At 44.1% G+C, this 21,339-nt stretch overlaps 1 protein-coding gene across 1 annotated transcript in view; it reads left to right on the forward strand.

Annotated features, from left to right (window-relative positions):
* The window catches only part of LOC116326348 (nuclear receptor ROR-alpha A-like), a 50,221-nt gene extending 30,491 nt beyond the window's left edge, over positions 1-19,730 (forward strand). Inside the window, exons 6-11 of the mRNA XM_039618551.1 lie at positions 12,969-13,090; positions 13,473-13,605; positions 13,794-13,901; positions 15,414-15,524; positions 15,670-15,782; positions 18,663-19,730. Of these exons, the coding sequence (XP_039474485.1) occupies positions 12,969-13,090; positions 13,473-13,605; positions 13,794-13,901; positions 15,414-15,524; positions 15,670-15,782; positions 18,663-18,827 (752 nt within the window). The 3' untranslated portion in view covers positions 18,828-19,730. The remainder of the gene's footprint in view (positions 1-12,968; positions 13,091-13,472; positions 13,606-13,793; positions 13,902-15,413; positions 15,525-15,669; positions 15,783-18,662) is intronic.
* Positions 19,731-21,339: the final 1,609 nt, after the last annotated feature.

Genomic DNA, 21,339 nt, shown 5'->3' on the forward strand with positions numbered 1-21,339 from the left:
GGACTTAGTCCTGTGGAGTGTGTTAGATCCACTGAGCGACCAATCATTGGCCGGTCTGACCCTCCCCCAGTCTGTGTGCGCTGCTCAGACACCTGTGTGTGCCTGCGTGCCAGTCAGAAACGCCAGAGACACAGACGGTGAAAGATTCGGTTACCCATGCGGTGAAGAAGCTAGCTGGATAGTAAAAGTCCTGTTTTCGGTGGAAATAATAAGAGTGATACTGTATTCCAGAGGCCGTGAGCCAGCGTGATCACTGTGAAGCCCCGTGTAGCATTTGTTGCTTCACATGGTAAGTCCCAGGCAGTGCACGTGCGCTAGCATAGCATGCTACTTGCCGCTAGCTCCGATGCTAACTTCCGCTAGCCATTTTGCAATGAAAGTGCCCCTTCGGAGGCTAAAGCCATTAGCACTGAGTCTGCTGCACTTTATACGAAATGTTCTTTAACGGTTCATGTCATAATACTGTGGTATTGATGTATAATGTATGGTTTTGTGCGAAGCGGTTGTTATGTTAGCACATGTTCACTTTTCTCATGGTGCTAATTATAGTTCTGCACACTGAGTGTTAGCAACGTGAAATTAAGTGCCTTCACCTGCACTTTACTTAGCTGAAACTTGATAAGTCTCAAGCCAATGTGTGTTTTAATGCACTGCTGAGCTATTTTGGTATTATTTTAAATGTGTGTTTCCTATGCACTTTTGCCCTTGAAATTAGAATAATTTGTTGTACAACATAGAATATTTTGAAAGAAATTTAGAAACACTACAAGCAACTAGTAGTAGTAATAAGTTATAGACATGATAGCTAAATGTTGAACTACTGTGTTCTGGCCTGGTCCCCAGGTCAGGTTTTTTTCCCTTGCTTATTTGGATTGGATTGGTTTTGAGGACCTGAGGAGAATCGAGGATCCCTTTTCCAGTACTGGATGGCGAGCCCAGCCCAACGAGCCGGATGAACTGGTAGATTGTAACCCGACTGGTTACAAACACACTGAGTGACTATTGAACATTGACAGACTGAAATTGACTTTAAAAAGGACACAAAAGACAATATATCTTTGGGCTCGACCATTTGTGGGGTTTATTTTATTTTATTTTGTTTTCAAAAGCGCTCTACTTTTGTTAAATGTGCACAACCTGCTAAATTTCAATTATTGCTAATAAATGCAATTGTGTTTTCCACACCTACTGTGTACAAGTCCTCTGTTGTCATACACCCTTGGCTCCTACGAATCTAGAACCTGTCTGATCTGGCCCATATCTCCCTTCTGTCCTCGCACTGTGGTTAAAGGTAATTACACTGCTGTAGTATATGCAAAGAAGGCAAGAAGTAGCACCACCAGTGTTACATGAGTTACAAAAGTGGCGAGCCAGCCAGGAGCCTAGAGTGTTGTGTGACAACATTGGAATCCTCTTTGACCTATGATCAGACGCCACCTACTGTGACAATGGATTTTGTCGAGAAGTATGCCGTTAAAGTACCAAATGCCATTATTGTTAGCGGTGTTACAGATAAAGAGAAAGACAAAGAGGTATTTGAGTTTCTGGAGCAACATGGTACTATTCGTAGAGTACTCGCTGTCGATGATGACTCTTCTGCATTCCACAAAAGTCAGATTGTAGAGTTCGAGTCCGGTGCAGCCGTTGAAATATTAGCACCTAAGCTGCCTTACCTCTTACAGTCCACTGACAATCCAGATGTCAGTTACCGTGATTCGAGCCTTAACTGACGCTATACTAAGACCGTAGGGGGCAGTGTTACTGAGGCTTACATTAGCAACCTGAAGGGTTTAGCCAAGTTAAGTGGGAAGGATTTCAAGAAGTGTTGCGGGAGGCCATGTCCACAATAGGGAAGACCATTGAAGCTGCTGAGACAGCTGAGATAAACCCGAAAATGATACTGCTGATCAGACTTGCCCTGTGGTAGGATCCACACGACTTGGAGCCTCACCTTCAGTCTTAACTGAACTGCCTCACCCTCCTGAACCCATTCAGGGCCCATTCCAAAGCCCCATGAGACCAAACGTGACACCTCAAATGTTGAGCCCAACTGACCTTAACCCACCAGAGGTTCAGAAAATAGTTGTTGAGCATGTTGTCAAGAGTGTTGAGAAGACATCACATGCTCACTCTACATTAAGACTCAGAGCTTTCTCTGGCAAGATGCCCAGACCTTACAGCGAAGCTGACTATGAAACATGGCGCTATCACGTTGACTTGTTGATGGAAGATGCTTCTTTGTCTGAGTTGGAAAAACTCGTAAGATTCTTGAAAGTCTCCTTGCTCCCGCTTCTGATGTCATTCGCCCTCTTGGGGCCAGAAGCCACTCCTGCAGACTATCTTAAACTTCTGGATTCAGCTTTTGGCACCGCCGAAGATGGTGAGGAACTGTTTGTACGCTTTATGAACACCCTCCAAGATCACGGTGAAAAGCCCTCTGCTTATCTGCTTCGCTTTGCAGGTGGCGCTCAATCACACTGTGCGCAGAGGTGGGCTTGAACCACATGAAGTAAATAAGCAGCTTCTTAAACAGTTTTACAGAGGCTGCTGGGATGATAACTTGCTAACGGAGTTGCAGTTGGAGCTAAAGCATAAGGAGCCACCCACTTATGCGGAGCTATTGCTTTTCCTGCACTGCAGAAAACCGACAGGAAGTTAAAAGCACGCGAATGAAGAAACACTTTAGCGCCACAAAACCAAAAGCCGTGTCTCATGAACAGACAGTCACTGAAACAAATGCAGATGTTCGTCAAGCAGAGTCAGATAGTCTGGAAGAGCTGAAAAACAAGTTGCCGATCTAAAAGCCAACTAGCTGCCGTCGTGAAGCCAAAGAAACAAGCAACAATGAAGACAGTTCGAACAAGGAAACCTGAAAATAAAAAACCTGACCATGCCAAACCTGAAAACTCACCTCCACCCAGCCTCCCCAGTACTAGGCCCAAGCCCTGGTATTGCTTCCGCTGTGGGAGGATGGACATATAGTAGCCACGTGTGAATCAGAGCCAAATCCTGCCCTTGTACTTGCAAAACGAAAGGAACTAAGAGTGAGAAGGCAGATATGGGACAGGCAGAATGACCAGCTTTTTTTAAACTAAATTCTGCCTCTGTTATGGGACAAATGAGGCTGATGCTTTGTTAACCCGTCCCACCCAGGTTAAACAAAAAGCTTCTCCTAAAAAAGCGTGCCAGCCTAAAGTCACATACAAGAACAGATTCCTTTGACCTTCCTAAAGGTCTAATTGGTACAAAGAGTACTGCACAAGTGAGAGTTAATGGTCACACAGTGAGTTGTTTGCTAGATACTGGTTCCCAGGTGACTACAGTCCCCGAGTCCTACTATCGTCAGCATTTGTCCTCTCATGAGATTAAGCCATTGTTTGAACTTTTAGAGGTTGAAGGTGCCAACGGTCAGTCTGTGCCTTACTTAGGCTACATTGAACTGCATGTCACTTTCCCAAGAGAATTCCTTGGCATTGAAGCTGAAGTGCCGACACTTGCTTTAGTTGTCCCCGATGTGCGCACAGCTTCTCAGTCCTTAGTGCTAATTGGGACAAACACATTAGATGTACTTTATGAGCTGTACTCTGACGCATGCCATGAACTGCAGCTGAACCTGCCATATGGCTATAGGGCGGTTCTAAAAGTTCTTGAGTCACGTCACAAACAGTCCAAAGACAGTAGTCTTGGTTTAGTGACGATGCACAACAAACAGCCACAGTTGATTCCAGCAGGCCAAACTGTTGTTCTAGATGGTGCTGTAGCTGTGTCAGCTGGTAACGGTGAAAAGTCCGTCTTGTTGGAGTATCCACGAATGTCAGCCTTACCTGGTGACATCCTTGTGAAACCTTGTCTCATCGACCTACCTGAGCGAGCACCTTACCTTGTTCCAGTTGTACTCACCAATGAATCCGAACATGACGTGACAATCCCTCTAAATTGTGTCATCGGAGAAGTCAGTGCATATCAAAGAGTTCTATCTCAAGAGCACTCAGTGAGAACTCAAAGATCCCGAACTGAGCAGAAGTCAAATGTAACATATAACTTTGACTCTTCCCCTATTAGCGCTGAATGGAAGGAGCGCATAACTGAAAAGCTAAGCCAAATGCCCGAAGTGTTTGCACAAAATGATCTCGACTTTGGAAAAACGGATCAAGTGAAACATGCAATCAGATTGTCAGATGAAACACCGCTCAAGCATAGAGCGTCCCATCCATCCGAACGACCTGGAAGCAGTCCGTAAGCACCTCAAAGAACTGCAAGAAGCTGGTGTGATCAGGAATCTACCTCCCTTTCTCTTCACCCATTGTAGTCGCGGCGGAAGAAAATGGTGAAGTCCGCCTGTATCGACTACAGAAAGCTTAACGCGCAGACTATAAAAGATGCTTACGCTCCCCAATTTGGAAGAAACGTTTTCCACCTTGATCGGGTCGCAATGGTTCTCTGTCCTGGATTTAAAATCGGGTACTACCAAATTGAGATGGAGGAGCTGGACAAACCCAAGACGGCGTCAGATGTCCCATCGGCTTTTGGGAATTTAATAGAATGCCCCAAGGCATTACAAACGCCCCAGCACGCTCCAGCGACTCATGGAGAAATGTATGGGCGACATGAACCTGCGTGAAGTGATCGTGTTTCTTGATGACATCATTGTATTCTCTAAGACACTTGAAGAACATGAGGCTCGCTTAATGAAAGTTCTTGATCGCCTGAAAGAGTATGGGCTCAAACTCTCCCCCGAGAAATGCAAGTTTTTCCAAACTTCTGTCAGATATCTCGGGCATATTGTGTCCAGTAAGGGAGTGGAGACTGACCCTGAAAAGGTGGAAGCCTTAAGCACCTGGCCTGTGCCCCGTGATCTTAAACAGCTCCGCTCATTCTTAGGCTTTTCAGGGTACTACAGGCGGTTCATTAAGAACTATTCGAGTATCGTTAAGCCCCTCACTGACTTAACATCAGGCTACCCTCCTTTGCGCAAAAGCACAAAGCCCTAAAGCTAAGTCTGTAAAGTACCATGACCCCAAGACACCTTTCGCGAGCGATGGACTCCCTCTTGTGATCTTGCTTTCAAAACCATCATTGAGAAGCTCAGTACTGCGCCTGTATTGGGTTTTGCTGACCCTAAACTGCCATATACACTCCATACCGACGCCAGCACTACAGGGCTTGGCGCGCGCCTATCAAGAGCAGAATGGCCAGACCAGGGTGATAGCTTATGCAAGCCGTGGGTTGTCCAGGAGTGAATCTCATTATCCCGCCCATAAGTTAGAGTTCTTAGCCTTGAAGTGGGCAGTGACGGAAAAGTTTGCAGATTACTTATATGGAAATCAGTTTACTGTCATAACAGACAGCAATCCTCTGACGTACATATTAACTACTGCTAAGATGGATGCCATGAGTTACAGATGGCTAGCTGCCCTGTCAACGTTTAGCTTTAAGCTCCAGTACAGAGCAGGCAAGCTTAACTCAGATGCAGATGGCCTTTCTAGACGACCACATGGCGAGTTGCTTAACGACGCAGTGTCCCAAAAAGAGTTCGACCGCATACAGCAGTTTACACAGACTCACCTGTCCCTACCTGACAGCAGTTTAAGTCCTGAAGTAGTGTCTGCTATTTGTGAGAAACACCTTGTATGCAGCTCTCAAAATGACACCATCCCTTTGGTTCACTCGCTAGCCATTTGTGCAGCTGCCATTCCAGGTGACTTTGTCAATGAAAATGACTGTGGTGGTCTTCCTGTTATACCCCATATGTCCCCTGAACAGATCACAAACGAACAAAGAACGGACCCTTGTCTGAGGGAAGTCATTGCACAAATTGCAACTGGGGAGAAGGTCCCACCAACTGTGCGAGCTGAACTTCCTGACATCAATCTTCTACTCCGAGAGCTCAATCGATTGGAGATGCATAATAACATCCTGTACCGAACTCGCCAAGATGGAGGAGATGTTACTTACCAGCTTGTCTTACCTGAACAGCTCCGTGACTCAGTCTTCCAAAGCCTCCACTGTGACATGGGCCACTTAGGCACTGAGCGCATTTTAGATCTTGCCCGAACAAGGTTCTATTGGCCTCGCATGGCAGCATATATAGAACATAGGATCAAAACATGTAACCGCTGTGTAAGACGTAAAACTCCTCCAGAAAAAGCAGCTCCACTTGTGAATATCAAATCCAGCAGACCTCTCGAATTAGTCTGCATGGACTTCCTGTCCATTGAGCCTGATCAAGTAATGTGAAGGATGCTTGTATTAACTGATCATTTCACGAAATATTCATTAGCCATCCCTACCAGCAATCAGAAAGCTCAGACCGTTGTAAAAGCCCTTTGGGACAACTTCATAGTCCACTACGGGATACCCGAACGATTGCATAGCGATCAAGGTCCCGACTTCGAGTCCCACATTATCCAAGAGCTTTGCAAGATCATGGGCATTCGCAAAATTCGGACAACACCCTATCACCCCAGAGGGAACCCGGTAGAACGTTTCAATAGAACGTTACTAAGTATGCTAGGTACTCTTGAGGAAAAGGACAAAACTCAGTGGCACAACTATGTCAAACCACTTGTTCATGCGCATAATTGTACGAAAAAATGATACAACTGGTTTTGCCCCATATGAGTTAATGTTTGGCCGTCAGCCAAGATTGCCAGTCGATCTAGCATTTGGGCTGCCCTTTAACAACAAAAGTTTCAAGTCGCATTCTCAGTACATAACAAAACTAAAGGCAACTCTACAAGAGACCTACAAACTAGCAACAGACCATGCTAACAGAATAGCAGAAAGAAACAAAACAAGGTTTGATATGCGAGTGAAACCCTCAAAGCTAGAGCCAGGTGACAGAGTTTTGGTGCGTGCAGTCCGTCTCAGAGGCAAGCACAAGCTAGCCGACAAGTGGGAGACTGATATTCACATTGTGGTGAACCAAGCAGGTGACTTGCCCGTCTACAGTATAAAACCCCAACGAAAGAGGGCCCAGTCCGCACAGTCCACCGCGATCTCTTGCTCCCTTGTGGTTTTCTTTGTCCCTGTTGAGGAGAAACCTGTCCAACCAACTCATGTACGCAAACCAAAAAACAAGACAATCACCTAAACAACATGAGGAATGTGATCATTCAGAACTGGAGGATGAGGATGTCTGTTGGTTCAGAGAGGAACCTATTCAAGAGCCCATGAAGGTCACTCGAGTCTTTGAGATTCCCCAGCCAAAGACACACCCTAATGATCACAATCATGCTGGAACTAACTTACATGAACGTGACAACTTGCCTGGACGTGACAACTTGCCTGGACATGACAACTTGCCTGGACGTGACAACTTACATGAACGTGACAACTTGTCTGGAGGAGACAATTTAACCGGATGTGACAACTTACCTGAAAGTGGAAATCCACTTGGATGTGGAAGCCTAGAGGAGAGTGAAACCATGGTGGAACACTCAAACACCGACAATGAAAGCGAGAGTGACTCTAACTTACCCGATGGACCTACCTGTGATGGGCCAGTGGAAGAAGACAACTCAAATGATAATCAAGCAAACTCAAGTCAGTCAAATACTGAGAGTGAAGCCACAGCGGCTATAAAGGCGCCAGAGAGAACAAGAACCCAACCAGAACGACTACAATATAGTCAGTTGGGAAATCCCCTCGTTTCCATTGCCCAGTCCCTGTTTCAAGGTCTAAGCCTGGCTTTTACCAGTGCCTTGACAGAACAAGATCCTGTGGTCATCCCCATGAATGCTGGTTCCCCTGTCATTACCATTTAGCTATCCCATGCAAAGGGACTTGCATGATTCTAAGGGGGGATAGTGTAACCCAGTGTTAAAAACGGGATTAAAAGCATAAATACTAATACTCATTTGATTAAAATACTAATTTCATAATGGTAATCAATATTGATAAAAAGAAGTTAAATATAATAAATACTGATAAAAAGCATGTAAACATAAGTTTAATTGATATGTCTGTATGTATATGTAATATATAAATGGTGTGGGGGCAGGACTTAGTCCTGTGGAGTGTGTTAGATCCACTGAGCGACCAATCATTGGCCGGTCTGACCTCCCCAGTCTGTGTGCGCTGCTCAGACACCTGTGTGCCTGCGTGCCAGTCAGAAACGCCAGAGACACAGACGGTGAAAGATTCGGTTACCCATGCGGTGAAGAAGCTAGCTGGATAGTAAAAGTCCTGTTTTCGTGGAAATAATAAGAGTGATACTGTATTCCAGAGGCCGTGAGCCAGCGTGATCACTGTGAAGCCCGTGTAGCATTTGTTGCTTCACATGGTAAGTCCCAGGCAGTGCACGTGGCGCTAGCATAGCATGCTACTTGCCGCTAGCTCCGATGCTAACTCCGCTAGCCATTTTGCAATGAAAGTGCTCCTTCGGAGGCTAAAGCCATTAGCACTGAGTCTGCTGCACTTTATACGAAATGTTCTTTAACGGTTCATGTCATAATACTGTGGTATTGATGTATAATGTATGGTTTTGTGCGAAGTTGTTATGTTAGCACATGTTCACTTTTCTCATGGTGCTAATTATAGTTCTGCACACTGAGTGTTAGTAACGTGAAATTAAGTGCCTTCACCTGCACTTTACTTAGCTGAAACTTGATAAGTCTCAAGCCAATGTGTGTTTTAATGCACTGCTGAGCTATTTTGGTATTATTTTAAATGTGTGTTTCCTATGCACTTTTTGCCCTTGAAATTAGAATAATTTGTTGTACAACATAGAATATTTTGAAAGAAATTTAGAAACACTACAAGCAACTAGTAGTAGTAATAAGTTATAGACATGATAGCTAAATGTTGAACTACTGTGTTCTGGCCTGGTCCCCAGGTCAGGTTTTTTTCCCTTGCTTATTTGGATTGGATTGGTTTTGAGGACCTGAGGAGAATCGAGGATCCCTTTTCCAGTACTGGATGGCGAGCCCAGCCCAACGAGCCGGATGAACTGGTAGATTGTAACCCGACTGGTTACAAACACACTGAGTGACTATTGAACATTGACAGACTGAAATTGACTTTAAAAAAGGACACAAAAGACAATATATCTTTGGGTCGACCATTTGTGGGGTTTATTTTATTTTATTTTGTTTTCAAAAGCGCGCTCTACTTTTGTTAAATGTGCACAACCTGCTAAATTTCAATTATTGCTAATAAATGCAATTGTGTTTTCCACACCTACTGTGTACAAGTCCTCTGTTGTCATACACCCTTGGCTCCTACGAATCTAGAACCTGTCTGATCTGGCCCATATCTCCCTTCTGTCCTCGTACTGTGGTTAAAGGTAATTACACTGCTGTAGTATATGCAAAGAAGGCAAGAAGTAGCACCACCAGTGTTACATGAGTTACACTTTGCATAAATACAATCAAACCATAATTTCTTCCTTTTTTTAGGTCAGCTGTCAGTCAGTTTGTGTTCCTCCAGATTAACATAATTAAAAACCACTGAAACTAACGTCAAAATAAAAGATTTAGAGAACAAATTCAAAGAAACTCTGTACCTGAAAAATATTGTCAATTGTCTGTTACATATAGCAAAAAAACAGGAGGCAACACGGAAGGAGCACAGGACTCGTATCGATGGCCTATTCATGAAATGGAGCCGGAAAGGTTGTGCAGCAGGTTGGGAGGATTAAGCAAGGAGATGGAAATGTACCAAAGAGTGAAAGGGGAGTGTTGAGAAGATGAATGGAGCTGATGGAAGACAGTGGAGGACGGATGGAGGGCAGTTAGTGAATCAGGAAGTGTAGGTGAAGGTTAGGAGTTGCACTTTGGGGATCTACAGGAAGCGTGTTAGGATGCCAACAGAGGGACTGTGTAATTGTATGAGGAGGTCAGTAGTGGCAGAGACGTACAGTGGCTTGCAAAAGTATTCGGCCCCCTTGAACATTTCCACATTTTGTCACATTACAGTCACAAACATGAATCAATGTTATTGGAATTCCAGGTGAAAGACCAATACAAAGTGGTGTACACGTGAGAAGTGGAACGAAAATCATACATGATTCCAAACATTTTTTACAAATAAATAACTGCAAAGTGGGGTGTGCGTAATTATTCAGCCCCCTTTGGTCTGAGTGCAGTCAGTTGCCCATAGACATTGCCTGATGAGTGCTAATGACTAAATAGAGTGCACCTGTGTGTAATCTAATGTCAGTACAAATACAGCTGCTCTGTGACGGCCTCAGAGGTTGTCTAAGAGAATATTGGGAGCAACAACACCATGAAGTCCAAAGAACACAGCAGACAGGTCAGGGATAAAGTTATTGAGAAATTTAAAGCAGGCTTAGGCTACAAAAAGATTTCCCAAGCCTTGAACACTTTTGCAAGCCACTGTATGTTAGACTGGTGCATGACATGTATGATTTTTACCAATATCAAAACCCACTTTTTCAGATGAAGGGCACACCTGAAAAGAAGTGAAGAGGAGTTATTTGCATTGTTTTAATCCTACAAAGCTGCTCAGCGGCTTGAGCTTCAGTTTCACGTTTGATTTCCATTAGGGCCTCTCATCATCGATTTAAAAAAAAAAAAGTCCTCCTCTTCTGACTGTGCAGTGCTGAGAACAAGACAAAATAAATACAGTAATAAAAAGACTCACCATTTGGTCGAATGTTGTCGGCAGCTACACACAGATGAGGAAATATCTTGAAATAGGTGAAGCAAAAAGAAAAGAAGGGGAGAGATGGAACGAGAGGCTACAAAGGGAGTCAGACAAAGAGAGAGAGAGAAGTGAGGGGCAAGCGGAGACAGAAAGGTGGTTTAAAATAGCAGGAGGTTGGAAACTCATCTTCAGAGCTCATTAAAATCTCTGTGTGGTAATTAGCTGTCTGTTAATTGGGGCCAATTGGGACGTGGCAGGGCACTCGTTGGGGGAAATCATCTTTTTTTTGTCCTGGGAGATTTTGTGATTCACTCTTTATTGTAATAACCCCCACCCTCATCCAGTGAGTCTTTGTTATGTGAATGTATTATTTTTTTTTTAGCATGTATTGAGTTGTTTTGGTTTCTCGTGTTGTTTTATTTTTGCTTATGATAAACAACAGCACAGCAGGACAGTCAGTGTTTATTCTGGGTTTGAGCTGCATTCACAAACATTTTGTCAACAGTTTTAGACTTTACAGTAAAAAGTTCAACATACAGCTGGGAGTTCAGGATATTAGTGTTAGCTTGATGTAGAAGGAAGTTTGTGATTGGAATTATCCTCACTTATACATGGACTGACTTTCATTTTGGTCACAGTTAAAGACGGGCTGGGCTAATGTCATAAACAGTTTCACTCTTCATGTTATCTCAGTGGTTCTCAAAGTGTGTGGCGCTCTGACCGGTGGGACACAAGTTACCTGGCAGAGAAGTCATGCAGAACTAATGTTTAACATCAAATCATGTTTACGGCGGAACAAAGAAATTCGTGGCAGTTACGTTAATAATATGTCGACAGCCGCAATAAAGAAGTGTAGTGAAAAGTGCGAACACGTGGTCGGGTCTGTCGTGCATCGTTTACGGTGGTGCTGAAACCCAGGATTGGGGCACGAGTGACCCGACCACCTGTTCGCACTTCTTTATTGCGGCTGTCAACTTACACATGCGGCTACAGCCGACACACGTCATCATCATCATCATCATCAACAGCAACAGCAACAACAACAGCAACAACAACAGAACCCAGTTCATTCTGTTTTAAGCCAGTGTTCTGGAAATCCATCCTACCTGACAAACCATCCTACCCATTGTCTTTGCGCATGCGCACAACACGAAATTTGGTGGCAAATCGTCCTACCTTTGTTAATCTGAGCTAGAAACATACTCTGATGGGTAAAATGAAGTGCCAAACCATGCTACCTTTGTGAATGTTACCTACAAGCATACTTTAACGGGCAAAGTTACATGGCAAACCGTCATACCTACTGAAATTTGTGCTGGAATTACTCTGTGACAGCAGAAATGTGCATTGTCTCATGTCTCACCTTTTTATAGAATTTTCACCCCTTTTACACTCTCATGCTTCATGGGATCCGGTTAAAATGAAACCCTGAGCCTAGATATGCTGCTGGGCGAGGTTACCGTTTCGAAGCACACTGTCTGAGGCCGCTTGACATGGCAACATATCAGAGCAATGGCACTTGCTAGGATCCAATATTGAGACCAATCTGATGTAAAATATTGTACGTGACAGCTTCTTAAAGTTATTGTGCGCCTCGCTACAGCGCATTCGTTTATGCTCCTGCCACCCATTGAATTAAGGAAAACTGGGAACTGCACTCAGAGATGGTGCCTGGTCTTTTGACTGAAAATTACTTCCAGTCAAACCGTAAAATTCCTTTTTGCTGAAATTCTGTTTCCGTCACACATCTGGCACCTACTCTGCTCAACTTGGCTTTTAGGGTTTTCCATTAGGCGGTAATACCTGGTACAGGGTACTTTTTTGGAGCGCTGATTGGCCAGGCAGTGACATCGCTGTAGTCATGAGAGCCACTCCTTCACAAGAATCAAACCCACTAACAAGGGAAGTGGCTGCAAACAAACTTCCTTTACCCCGAGTCTGACAACAGCTGAGCAGCAGGTATATCATCACCTTGTGATGATATGCCACAAATGATGTCACGGGCCCTGCTGTAACAACCCCACCCACAGTGAGGTGGTATTCATTCATAATGGAAAGGACCAAAATTAGAGTCCATGCGAGTTGAAATGAGGAGGTGCTAATGGAAAAGAGGCTCAAGTTCTTCCTCATTGTGTCGGTATGTAAACTCTAAAAACCAAAAGTCCTTTCTGAGTGAGAAATGTAAAACTTGACCTTATCAGAGGTTGATCGTGTCTTGTTTACAGGTTTCCAGACTTTTCTTTTAGAGTTGTTGTCTCTCACACTCGAGTCTCCCGTGACTCTAAAATTTGCAGGAATCCGAGTAGGCCTAAAACTCGTGAGCAGCTTTACGTTCAGCTACTGCGTTTGCTTTGTTTCAGATCACTTGGCCCAGATCATCTCCAAGTCTCACCTGGAGACATGTCAGTACCTCAGGGAGGAGCTGCAGCAGATGAGCTGGCAGAGCTTCCTTCAGGATGAAGTGGAAAGCTACCAGAGCAAGGTGCGCTTAATATGTCCACCCATGAATCCCTAAAGCCAAATGCCTAGTGTCAGGTGATGGTGGCAGCAGGATAAGCCGGGTAGTTTATCCATTTGTCTCCTCAGCGCCTTTATTTAGGTCCCCCTGGAGAATCCTGCTGCGGTCCCTTTAGATATAAAATAATTTAGCATGTTCTTAACTCCACGCAGAAAACATCCAAAACACATCTGAACTGGATTCTTTGACCTACATCTAGGCGCAGCAGTAATACTTTGCTCCAGTAATATTTTTATTATTTTAAGCCCATTTATATTTTCTAGAGATGGTTAGATGTTCCACTTTGACAAATTCTTAATTCCCTTTTGTTGAGCTTGTTAAACTCTTGCTGCTCTGGTGTGCGCAGCCTCAGGAGGTGATGTGGCAGCTCTGTGCTGTGAAGATCACAGAGGCCATTCAGTATGTGGTGGAGTTTGCTAAACGCATCGACGGCTTCATGGATCTGTGCCAGAATGACCAGATCGTACTGCTGAAAGCTGGTGAGAGCACAGATTGGATTCATTTTCATTTATTATTTTTTTTAAACTTGTGAAAAGCACAACAGCGACATCTCAATAATCCAGATAAGGAATTCCCAGCAAGTCGATTTAATCCGCCGGGTGTTTTCAGCTGGAGGAGCCTTTCCTCTCAGTTTGTGTCCTCAGCATCTCCTTGTTTTCTCTGCCAGGCTCTCTGGAGGTCGTCTTTCTACGAATGTGCCGAGTGTTTGACTCGCAGAACAACACTGTCTTCTTCGATGGGAAGTTTGCAGGTCCTGAAGTCTTCAAAGCTTTAGGTGAGCAGAGTTCATTTTCTATTAGAGGTGGATATCATCGATAAAAACCCTACATAAGCTCCAATTATAAATTAAAACCCAAAATGTATAAATTTAGGGTTAAAATAAATTAAGAGTATAAATTAAAAGTATAGGTGTTTGTGTGGGCAGTGCTACTTTCTAACAGCTGATAATAATCTGTGCTAGTATAGAAAGTCTGATCGGATCTACTTATAACTGAGATGTGTCAAAAAACTCTACAGGTGTGCGCCTATAGCACAGTCAGCTGACTGGACACAGTCACTCAAACTACTTCTATATCTAAACATGAGGATTTTCTAAGAGCCAGTGCAGCTCACCGGTCTGGGCCGGTATCCACACACATTCTGAGAATCCTTTCAGAGAGTTTCTAATGTGGGCACGGTGGTGCAGTGGTTAGCACTGTCACCTCACAGCAAGACCAAGTGAATAGTTCAAAAAGTCAGCCATCTCTCCATCTCTAACTGTCTGCAGGTGGAGAAGGACCATCCTCTGAAGCTTAAACACTGCAGATATTCTTCTTCCCCCAGTACCGTTACACTTGGTTCTTCTGACATTTTTTCTCTCCTAAAGAAACTCTTAAGCCTCCTAAAAGTCTTCCTCACCCCTCCTAACAGTTTTTCACTTTAGGAACTCTCTTAAGGGCTCAGATGCTTTGTGAATAACTTTTATCTCTACCAAGATTCAGTGCTAACTTTCAGGGGAAATATTTTCTTGGAATTTCATCACTACAGGCTTCTCTTAGTATTTGGAAGCTTTATCTGTTCCTGTATTGATTCCTGAGAGTCGGGTGAGGTCGTGTAACACGGAAACGGAGTTGGAAAAAAGCCTCAGGTGTGCAAAAGCTGGTGCTGTCCTTGTTTTTCACTGATGAAAGGGGTTTGTAAGGTTGGACCAGGGGGCTTGTTTGGTTCAGGTTCCTGGTTTTTATGCGTGGAAAAGTTGGCGTAGCATGTGACCTGAGCAATTAACCCTGCTCAGAGTAATACAGGAAGTAATGTCACATCTCCATCAGGTTTTCTTCCTGATTTTTCATCCTTTCCTGTGCGCCCTCTGAACAGAGAGGAGTCAGATGCCTGCTTTTCTTTCTTTCTCAGACTAAAGTTTGAACGCCCGTGCAGCTGCTTTGACTCGCAGCCTGCCACAGAGGAAGACCATGCCTCAAAATAACATGTCCTCCTTCTCTTTAGTGCTTCTCTTTGACTGAAGATGCGTTTTTTAACATTTTTTAATTACTCCAAACATCTTGAGATGCATCAGAAAAAAAGCCACCCAAAAAAAAGTAACAGGGAATGTTTGGCTGCTTCTTTGGATCATTGATCACAAAAGCACAGGAATGATGTTGCAGTTCTTGTCTGTTGGGTTGTCTTAAATAATAAAATATGTGTTGATGTGATAAGTACATTTTCTACAATGCTACTGATGCAATCTGACGTTTCTGTTGGCCTCTGTAAGTCACTGAGCATGTTTCCGGTGTTTTCCGTGTTCTCCCAGGCTGTGATGATTTCATCACGGCGGTGTTCGACTTTGCTAAGAGCATGTGCTCGCTGCGCCTATCAGAGGACGAGCTTGCTCTCTTCTCAGCGTTCATTCTGCTTTCTGCAGGTACGTCCTTCCTTCACCACCTGATCAGATGTTCTACACTGACTTGTTAAGTTAAATAACAGAGTGTGTGTGTGTGTGTGTGTGTGTGTGTGTGTGTGTGTGTGTGTGTGTGTGTGTGTGTGTGTGTGTGTGTGTGTGTGTTTAGACCGGTCGTGGCTGCAGGAGAAGCTGCAGGTGGAGAAGCTGCAGCAGAAGACTGAGCTTGCTCTGCAACATGTGCTGCAGAAGAACCAGAGAGAGGACGAAGTGCTGAACAAGGTACCCGGGCTGCATGCAAACCTGTCAGCGACACACACACACACACACACACACACACACACACACACACACACACACACACACACACACACAGAGTACTTGAATGGAGCGTAAACATGCAGACGGAAATTAAACTAAAAGTTATACACAAATTTGAGCCACACAGACTTTTCTGAAAAGTCAGATCAAGCTTAACATCCAAAAAAGTAAAACAGTAAATTTGAAAACGAATAGATAACAATGATAACTAAACATTTAAATATGATTTTGATTAAAGTCCTTGAGCAGACTGTTAGATTCATGATTACAGAAACATACACAGCGATGTCTGCAGTGAACGCTTTGTACTGTGCATCCAAATGTTTCAACTTATATTCTTTACAAAGGTCAAATGCAGAACGACCCAACTATTCATAATGTTTGAGTTTTGTCAGATGCTTCGTTTATTGATGATGATGTGCTTGTCAACTCGAGTTTGACGCACAACTAAAAGTTTTTGGAGTTACAGACTTTTGTGGTTATCTGTATTCTTTTGTTGCAATGAGCTGGTTGGAGATGCAAAAAATCATAATAATGTGCCGACAGAGAAAACGAACCAAAAACATGATAAACCTAGGCCTAGCAGCCTGACGGCTGCAGACAGGAAGATACTGCCAATACCGGAAACGTGCTCATCATCTCCGAGCATGACGTGAGGAGAGCCTTCAAGAGAGTGAACACCAGGAAAGCAGCAGGACCAGACGGCATCTCAGGTCGTATCCTCAGAGTCTGCACATACCAGCTAGCTCCTGTGTTCACTGAGATATTCAACATCTCTTTATCTCAGTCGGTGATCCCCACATGCTTCAAGGAGTCCATCATTGTTCCTGTCCCGAAGAAACCCCAACCTGCTTCTCTCAATGACTATCGCCCTGTAGCCCTCACCTCAGTAGTGATGAAGTGCTTTGAACGCCTGGTCAGAGACTTCATCATTTCTTCACTACCAGACACACTGGACCCACTACAGTTCGCTTACCATCCAAATCGTTCCACAGACGATGCCATCTCTCATCTCCTCCACACATCACTCACTCACTTGGACACTAGAAGGTGGAATTATGTTAAAATGCTCTTCATCGACTACAGCTCTGCATTTAATACCATAATTCCCACACTCACCACCAAGCTGGAGCACCTGGGACTCAGCTCATCTGTGTGTCAGTGGATCTCCAACTTCCTAACTGGCAGACCACGGGCAATAAGGATGGGCGGACATGTCTCAGCCTCCACCACTCTCAGCACTGGAGCCCCCCAGGGGTGTGTTCTGAGCCCCCTGCTGTACTCTTTGTACACATATGACTGTGTGGCCACTACCAGCTCCACCACCATCATTAAGTTTGCTGACGACACCGTCGTGGTGGGCCTAATCTCTGACAACAACGAGACGGCCTACCTGAAGGAGGTTAGGAATCTGGAGAACTGGTGCCAGAGGAACAACCTCCTTCTAAACGTTAGTAAGCCAAAGGAGCTGATAGTGGACTTCAGCACTAAGCAGGAGAGGAACTACCGGACCCCCGTCATCAACGAGTGCCCAGTGGAGAGAGTGGACAGCTTCAAATACCTCGGAGTTCACATCACGCAGGACCTGTCATGGTCCTGTCACATCAACACCGTGGTGAAAAAGGCCCGACAGCGTCTCTACCACCTCAGACCCTTGAGAGACTTCCGACTGCCCTCCAAGGTGCTCAGGAACTTTTACTCGTGCACCATAGAGAGCATCCTGACGGGAAACATCTCAACCTGGTTCGGGAACAGCACCATGCAGGACAGACGAGCTCTACAGAGGGTTGTGCGATCAGCTGAGCGCACCATCGGCTCCGAGCTCCCTGACCTGCAGTCAATCTACAGCAGGCGGTGCTGGACCAAGGCCAGGAGGATCGTGAAGGACCTCAGCCATCCCAACAACGGACTGTTCTTTCTGTTGAGGTCAGGAAAGCGATTCCGCTCCCTGAAGACCAACACAGAGAGACTGAGGAGGAGCTTCTTCCCGCAGGCGATACGGTCTCTCAATCACACCACCACATAGTACTGACCCACACATATGGTTCTTACACACACACTGGACATTCTGGACATTTGTTTACACTAGTGGCCACTGCACAACTACACTGCGTGGTCATCTAATCAAATCACTTTATCACTTAAATCACTTTAAGCATATTTGCACTGCACAAGACACTTACACATGTCGATTGCACAACCCTGGACATTATATTTCTTCATTTCCATTTAATACTTGTACAGCTGCTGTTATTGTTCTATATTTCATCATATATTCTTATATAGTTCTATATTGTGTATTTTGTTGTACAGTTATTTTATTTTCGACTTTAATTTTTACATTTTATTTTATTCCTTCCTAGTTAAATTTACCCTTTTTAATTTTCATATTTATTTCCTATCCTATTCATAGTCTTTTATTTTAGGTCACGAGCAGTTGTCTAAGCATTTCACTGCATATCGTACTGAGTATGACTGTGTACGTGACAAATAAAATTTGAATTTGAATTTGATATAATCCAGCAGGGCATGCCTAATGGAGAAATAGCTCTATGGTGCCCTGTTGTGGACAAGTGTGGAAATACAACTCTATAACTCATATTTCTCCACTGAGCACCAGTGAAGTTAAGGGTGTAGAATACTGTGTGGCAGACTCTTTGTGATCACATTATTCTAAAGAGCTAAACATTAATTTATTCCCACTTCCTTTCTTCGTCTTCCCTTTTCCCTTCTCCGCTTCTATCCTAACTTCTCTTTATTGTCTCCTCTTGTCTATTCTTGTTTCCTTGTCATCACCTCTCCTCCCTTTCCTTGCTTCTTTCTTCTCCTTTCTCCCATCAGCTCAGATGTAAGGCGTCAGCGTTGCGTTCGCTGTGCAGTCGACACACGGAGAAGCTGTGCACATTCAGAGCCGTTTACCCGGACATCGTTCGAACGCACTTCCCTCCTCTTTATAAGGAGCTGTTCGGTGCTGACCTTGAACTGACCCTGCAGAGCAGCAACTGAACTGTGACTGGCACCAAAGCCGGTGTCTCCAGACAGACTGCGCCCAGTTTCCATAGACACTGCGGACGGGGCGGCGTCTCACACAGCCGAAGATGGCGACTGTGCGGCTGCTGTACTTCATCTCCTGGACACCTGACACAGACACAGGGAGACATCTTCATCTTCTCCTCAGTTTGTTTTTCCTCCTCCTCCTCCTCTCGTGTCTGTGAGTTTGCTCTGAGGAGTCAGGTGGTCTCATTAACCCACGTCGTGTATCCAGGCTTCTGAACCTGGATCAGACTCACCTCTAACAGTACTCAAACTGAAACTTGTTTTTGTTTTGTTTACCTGATTGTTAAAGCTTTGAGTTTTCTGCATTGTTTTTTTCACTGTTTGTTGGAGAGGATGATGTTGGATCCATTTACTTGTCCACAGACAGTTTTACTTGATGATCAAAAGATTAAAAGGTAGCAGAAATAATTTCCTAATTTTAATTTACGAAGTAAAATTGTTCTTATCCTTTGTGAGAGTGAGTGCATATAAAAAGCACCACATTCACACAGCTGCTTCTACAACTTTGGATACTTTGTGGAAATGTTATTGATTGTCATTGATCATAGTGTCAGCTGATATTAGAGCAAAATGATCAAATAATCCCAACGTCCTCTTGAGTTCCATCCAGTGACATGAGTTGCACCATTTTCAGTGCTATTTGTAACTGAAGATACTATATGAGTCATTGCTCAGATACATAGCACAGCACCACAGCCGGGATCTCCAGCGTGGAAACAGGAAGCCAGTTCCAAAGTGACAAAAACTGCAGTTCCTGTAATCACCACTTGAGGCTAGAAAGTGAGTCGGTGCACAGAGACTCCTGTGTTGGAATGCCAAACTTACAAAACAATACAAACATTTATTTTGGAATCTGTAGTTGTTTTTTCCCCCCATCCATTTAGCTTAGTCATTCAATTCAATTTTATTTATACAGCGCCAAACAAGTCGTCTCAAGGTGAACTGAAGAAATACTCAGTGCATCATGGGAATCTCCCAGCAGCCTATGCCAGCATAACTAAGGGAGGGTTCAGGGTCACGTGATCCAGCCCTAACTATATCCTACTGTCATGGCTGCTTAATTGATGGCTGTCTGCCTTTATTGAAATTATGTGACAATTAGTATGTGCTGCTGTGAGGTGCAAACCGTACAAGCTTTGTGATTTGTTTTTGGTGAGTGAAATTATAGTAATTTATACGTCTATTACTAACTAGCAGATGGCACGTGTTTCTGTGCATTGCATCCATAGCAGCTTGCTAACCAAGCTTGCTACCATCAGCTGATACCTCATACGCAGGTTCAAAAGGTTCAAAAACGATGGGTAATGTCATGCTGGTCGTCCATCTTTTATATACAGTCTACTAGGCCCACTAAGGAAATATCAAATCAATAACTGAGAAAAGAAGAAAACTCAAATGAATCCATGTGTTAAATTAAAGCTGTTCCTGTTTCTGCAGTGGTCTGGGACCAGTCTGCGTTTGTTTCCAGTGTCTGTGAGGCACACAGTGCAAAATCTGGTTCTGTTTGTGTGCCACGATGTTCGTACTGCCATCAAAACAACTCGGCGGTTGCACACCACACTTTTGTACCAGGGTGACGTGTTCTGGTGTACATGTGTGGGCCCCCTGTGTATGCAAACCTTATATTTGATGTTATTTTTAGCTCGAGCTGTCTGCCGTATCGAAGAGTTGTAGAGCTTTTACGTCATGTTGTATCCGCCCTGTGTGACTGTCATTAACTCCGTCCTAACTTTCACTGCAGGGCCCAGGGTGGAGCTGATGAAACAACACAGGATAAACACAGATTCTGCTTCATCAGTCACTATTTCTTTGAATTTACCTGAAGATGAGTTGTTTCTTTTGTTTTTTTTAATCTGATTTGATGATTAATGAACTGCTGTGCAGTGCTGTCAGCAAGATTATATTGGGGCCTCATCCTTCCTGAGGCATCAAATCCCCAAAGTTCTCTGTTTTAGATGTTAATGTTGTGTCTTTTCTTGTAGCCAAGGAGACAAATTAAACAGTAAACATGAGGAAGACAGCTGATTAATTTTACCCATTATAACGAAGGATTTTTATCAGTTAAATTGTGTGTAATTAAAACACCCATGCGGCAGGTCCTCCTCCCTTCAGCAGCAGAGATTTAACAGCCATAGATCCAGTCTCTATGATTTCACCGTGACCCCCCCATCCTCCCTCGCATTCACCCAGCCGCCTCCTCCTCAGCTGCCCATCTGTTGCATCTGTGTCCAGGCACCTCTTGCAGATATTCACAGCAGTAAATCTTTAGCACCACCTGGTGGCTGTGACACTGAGGAGCTGTATATTTTACTTTGTGTGTACTTTTTACTCTGTTAGATGCTGGAAAAAGAATGCAACATTTAAACTGCAGCTTTCCCTTCCCTGTAAAGTAAGAATATGCAGCAAGCCTCCACTCAGGTTAGCAGACACACTTTACAAATTACACAGAGGATTACAAAAG

The sequence above is a fragment of the Oreochromis aureus genome, linkage group 1, assembly GCF_013358895.1.
Source record: "Oreochromis aureus strain Israel breed Guangdong linkage group 1, ZZ_aureus, whole genome shotgun sequence".
NCBI classification, from domain to species: Eukaryota; Metazoa; Chordata; class Actinopteri; order Cichliformes; family Cichlidae; genus Oreochromis; species Oreochromis aureus.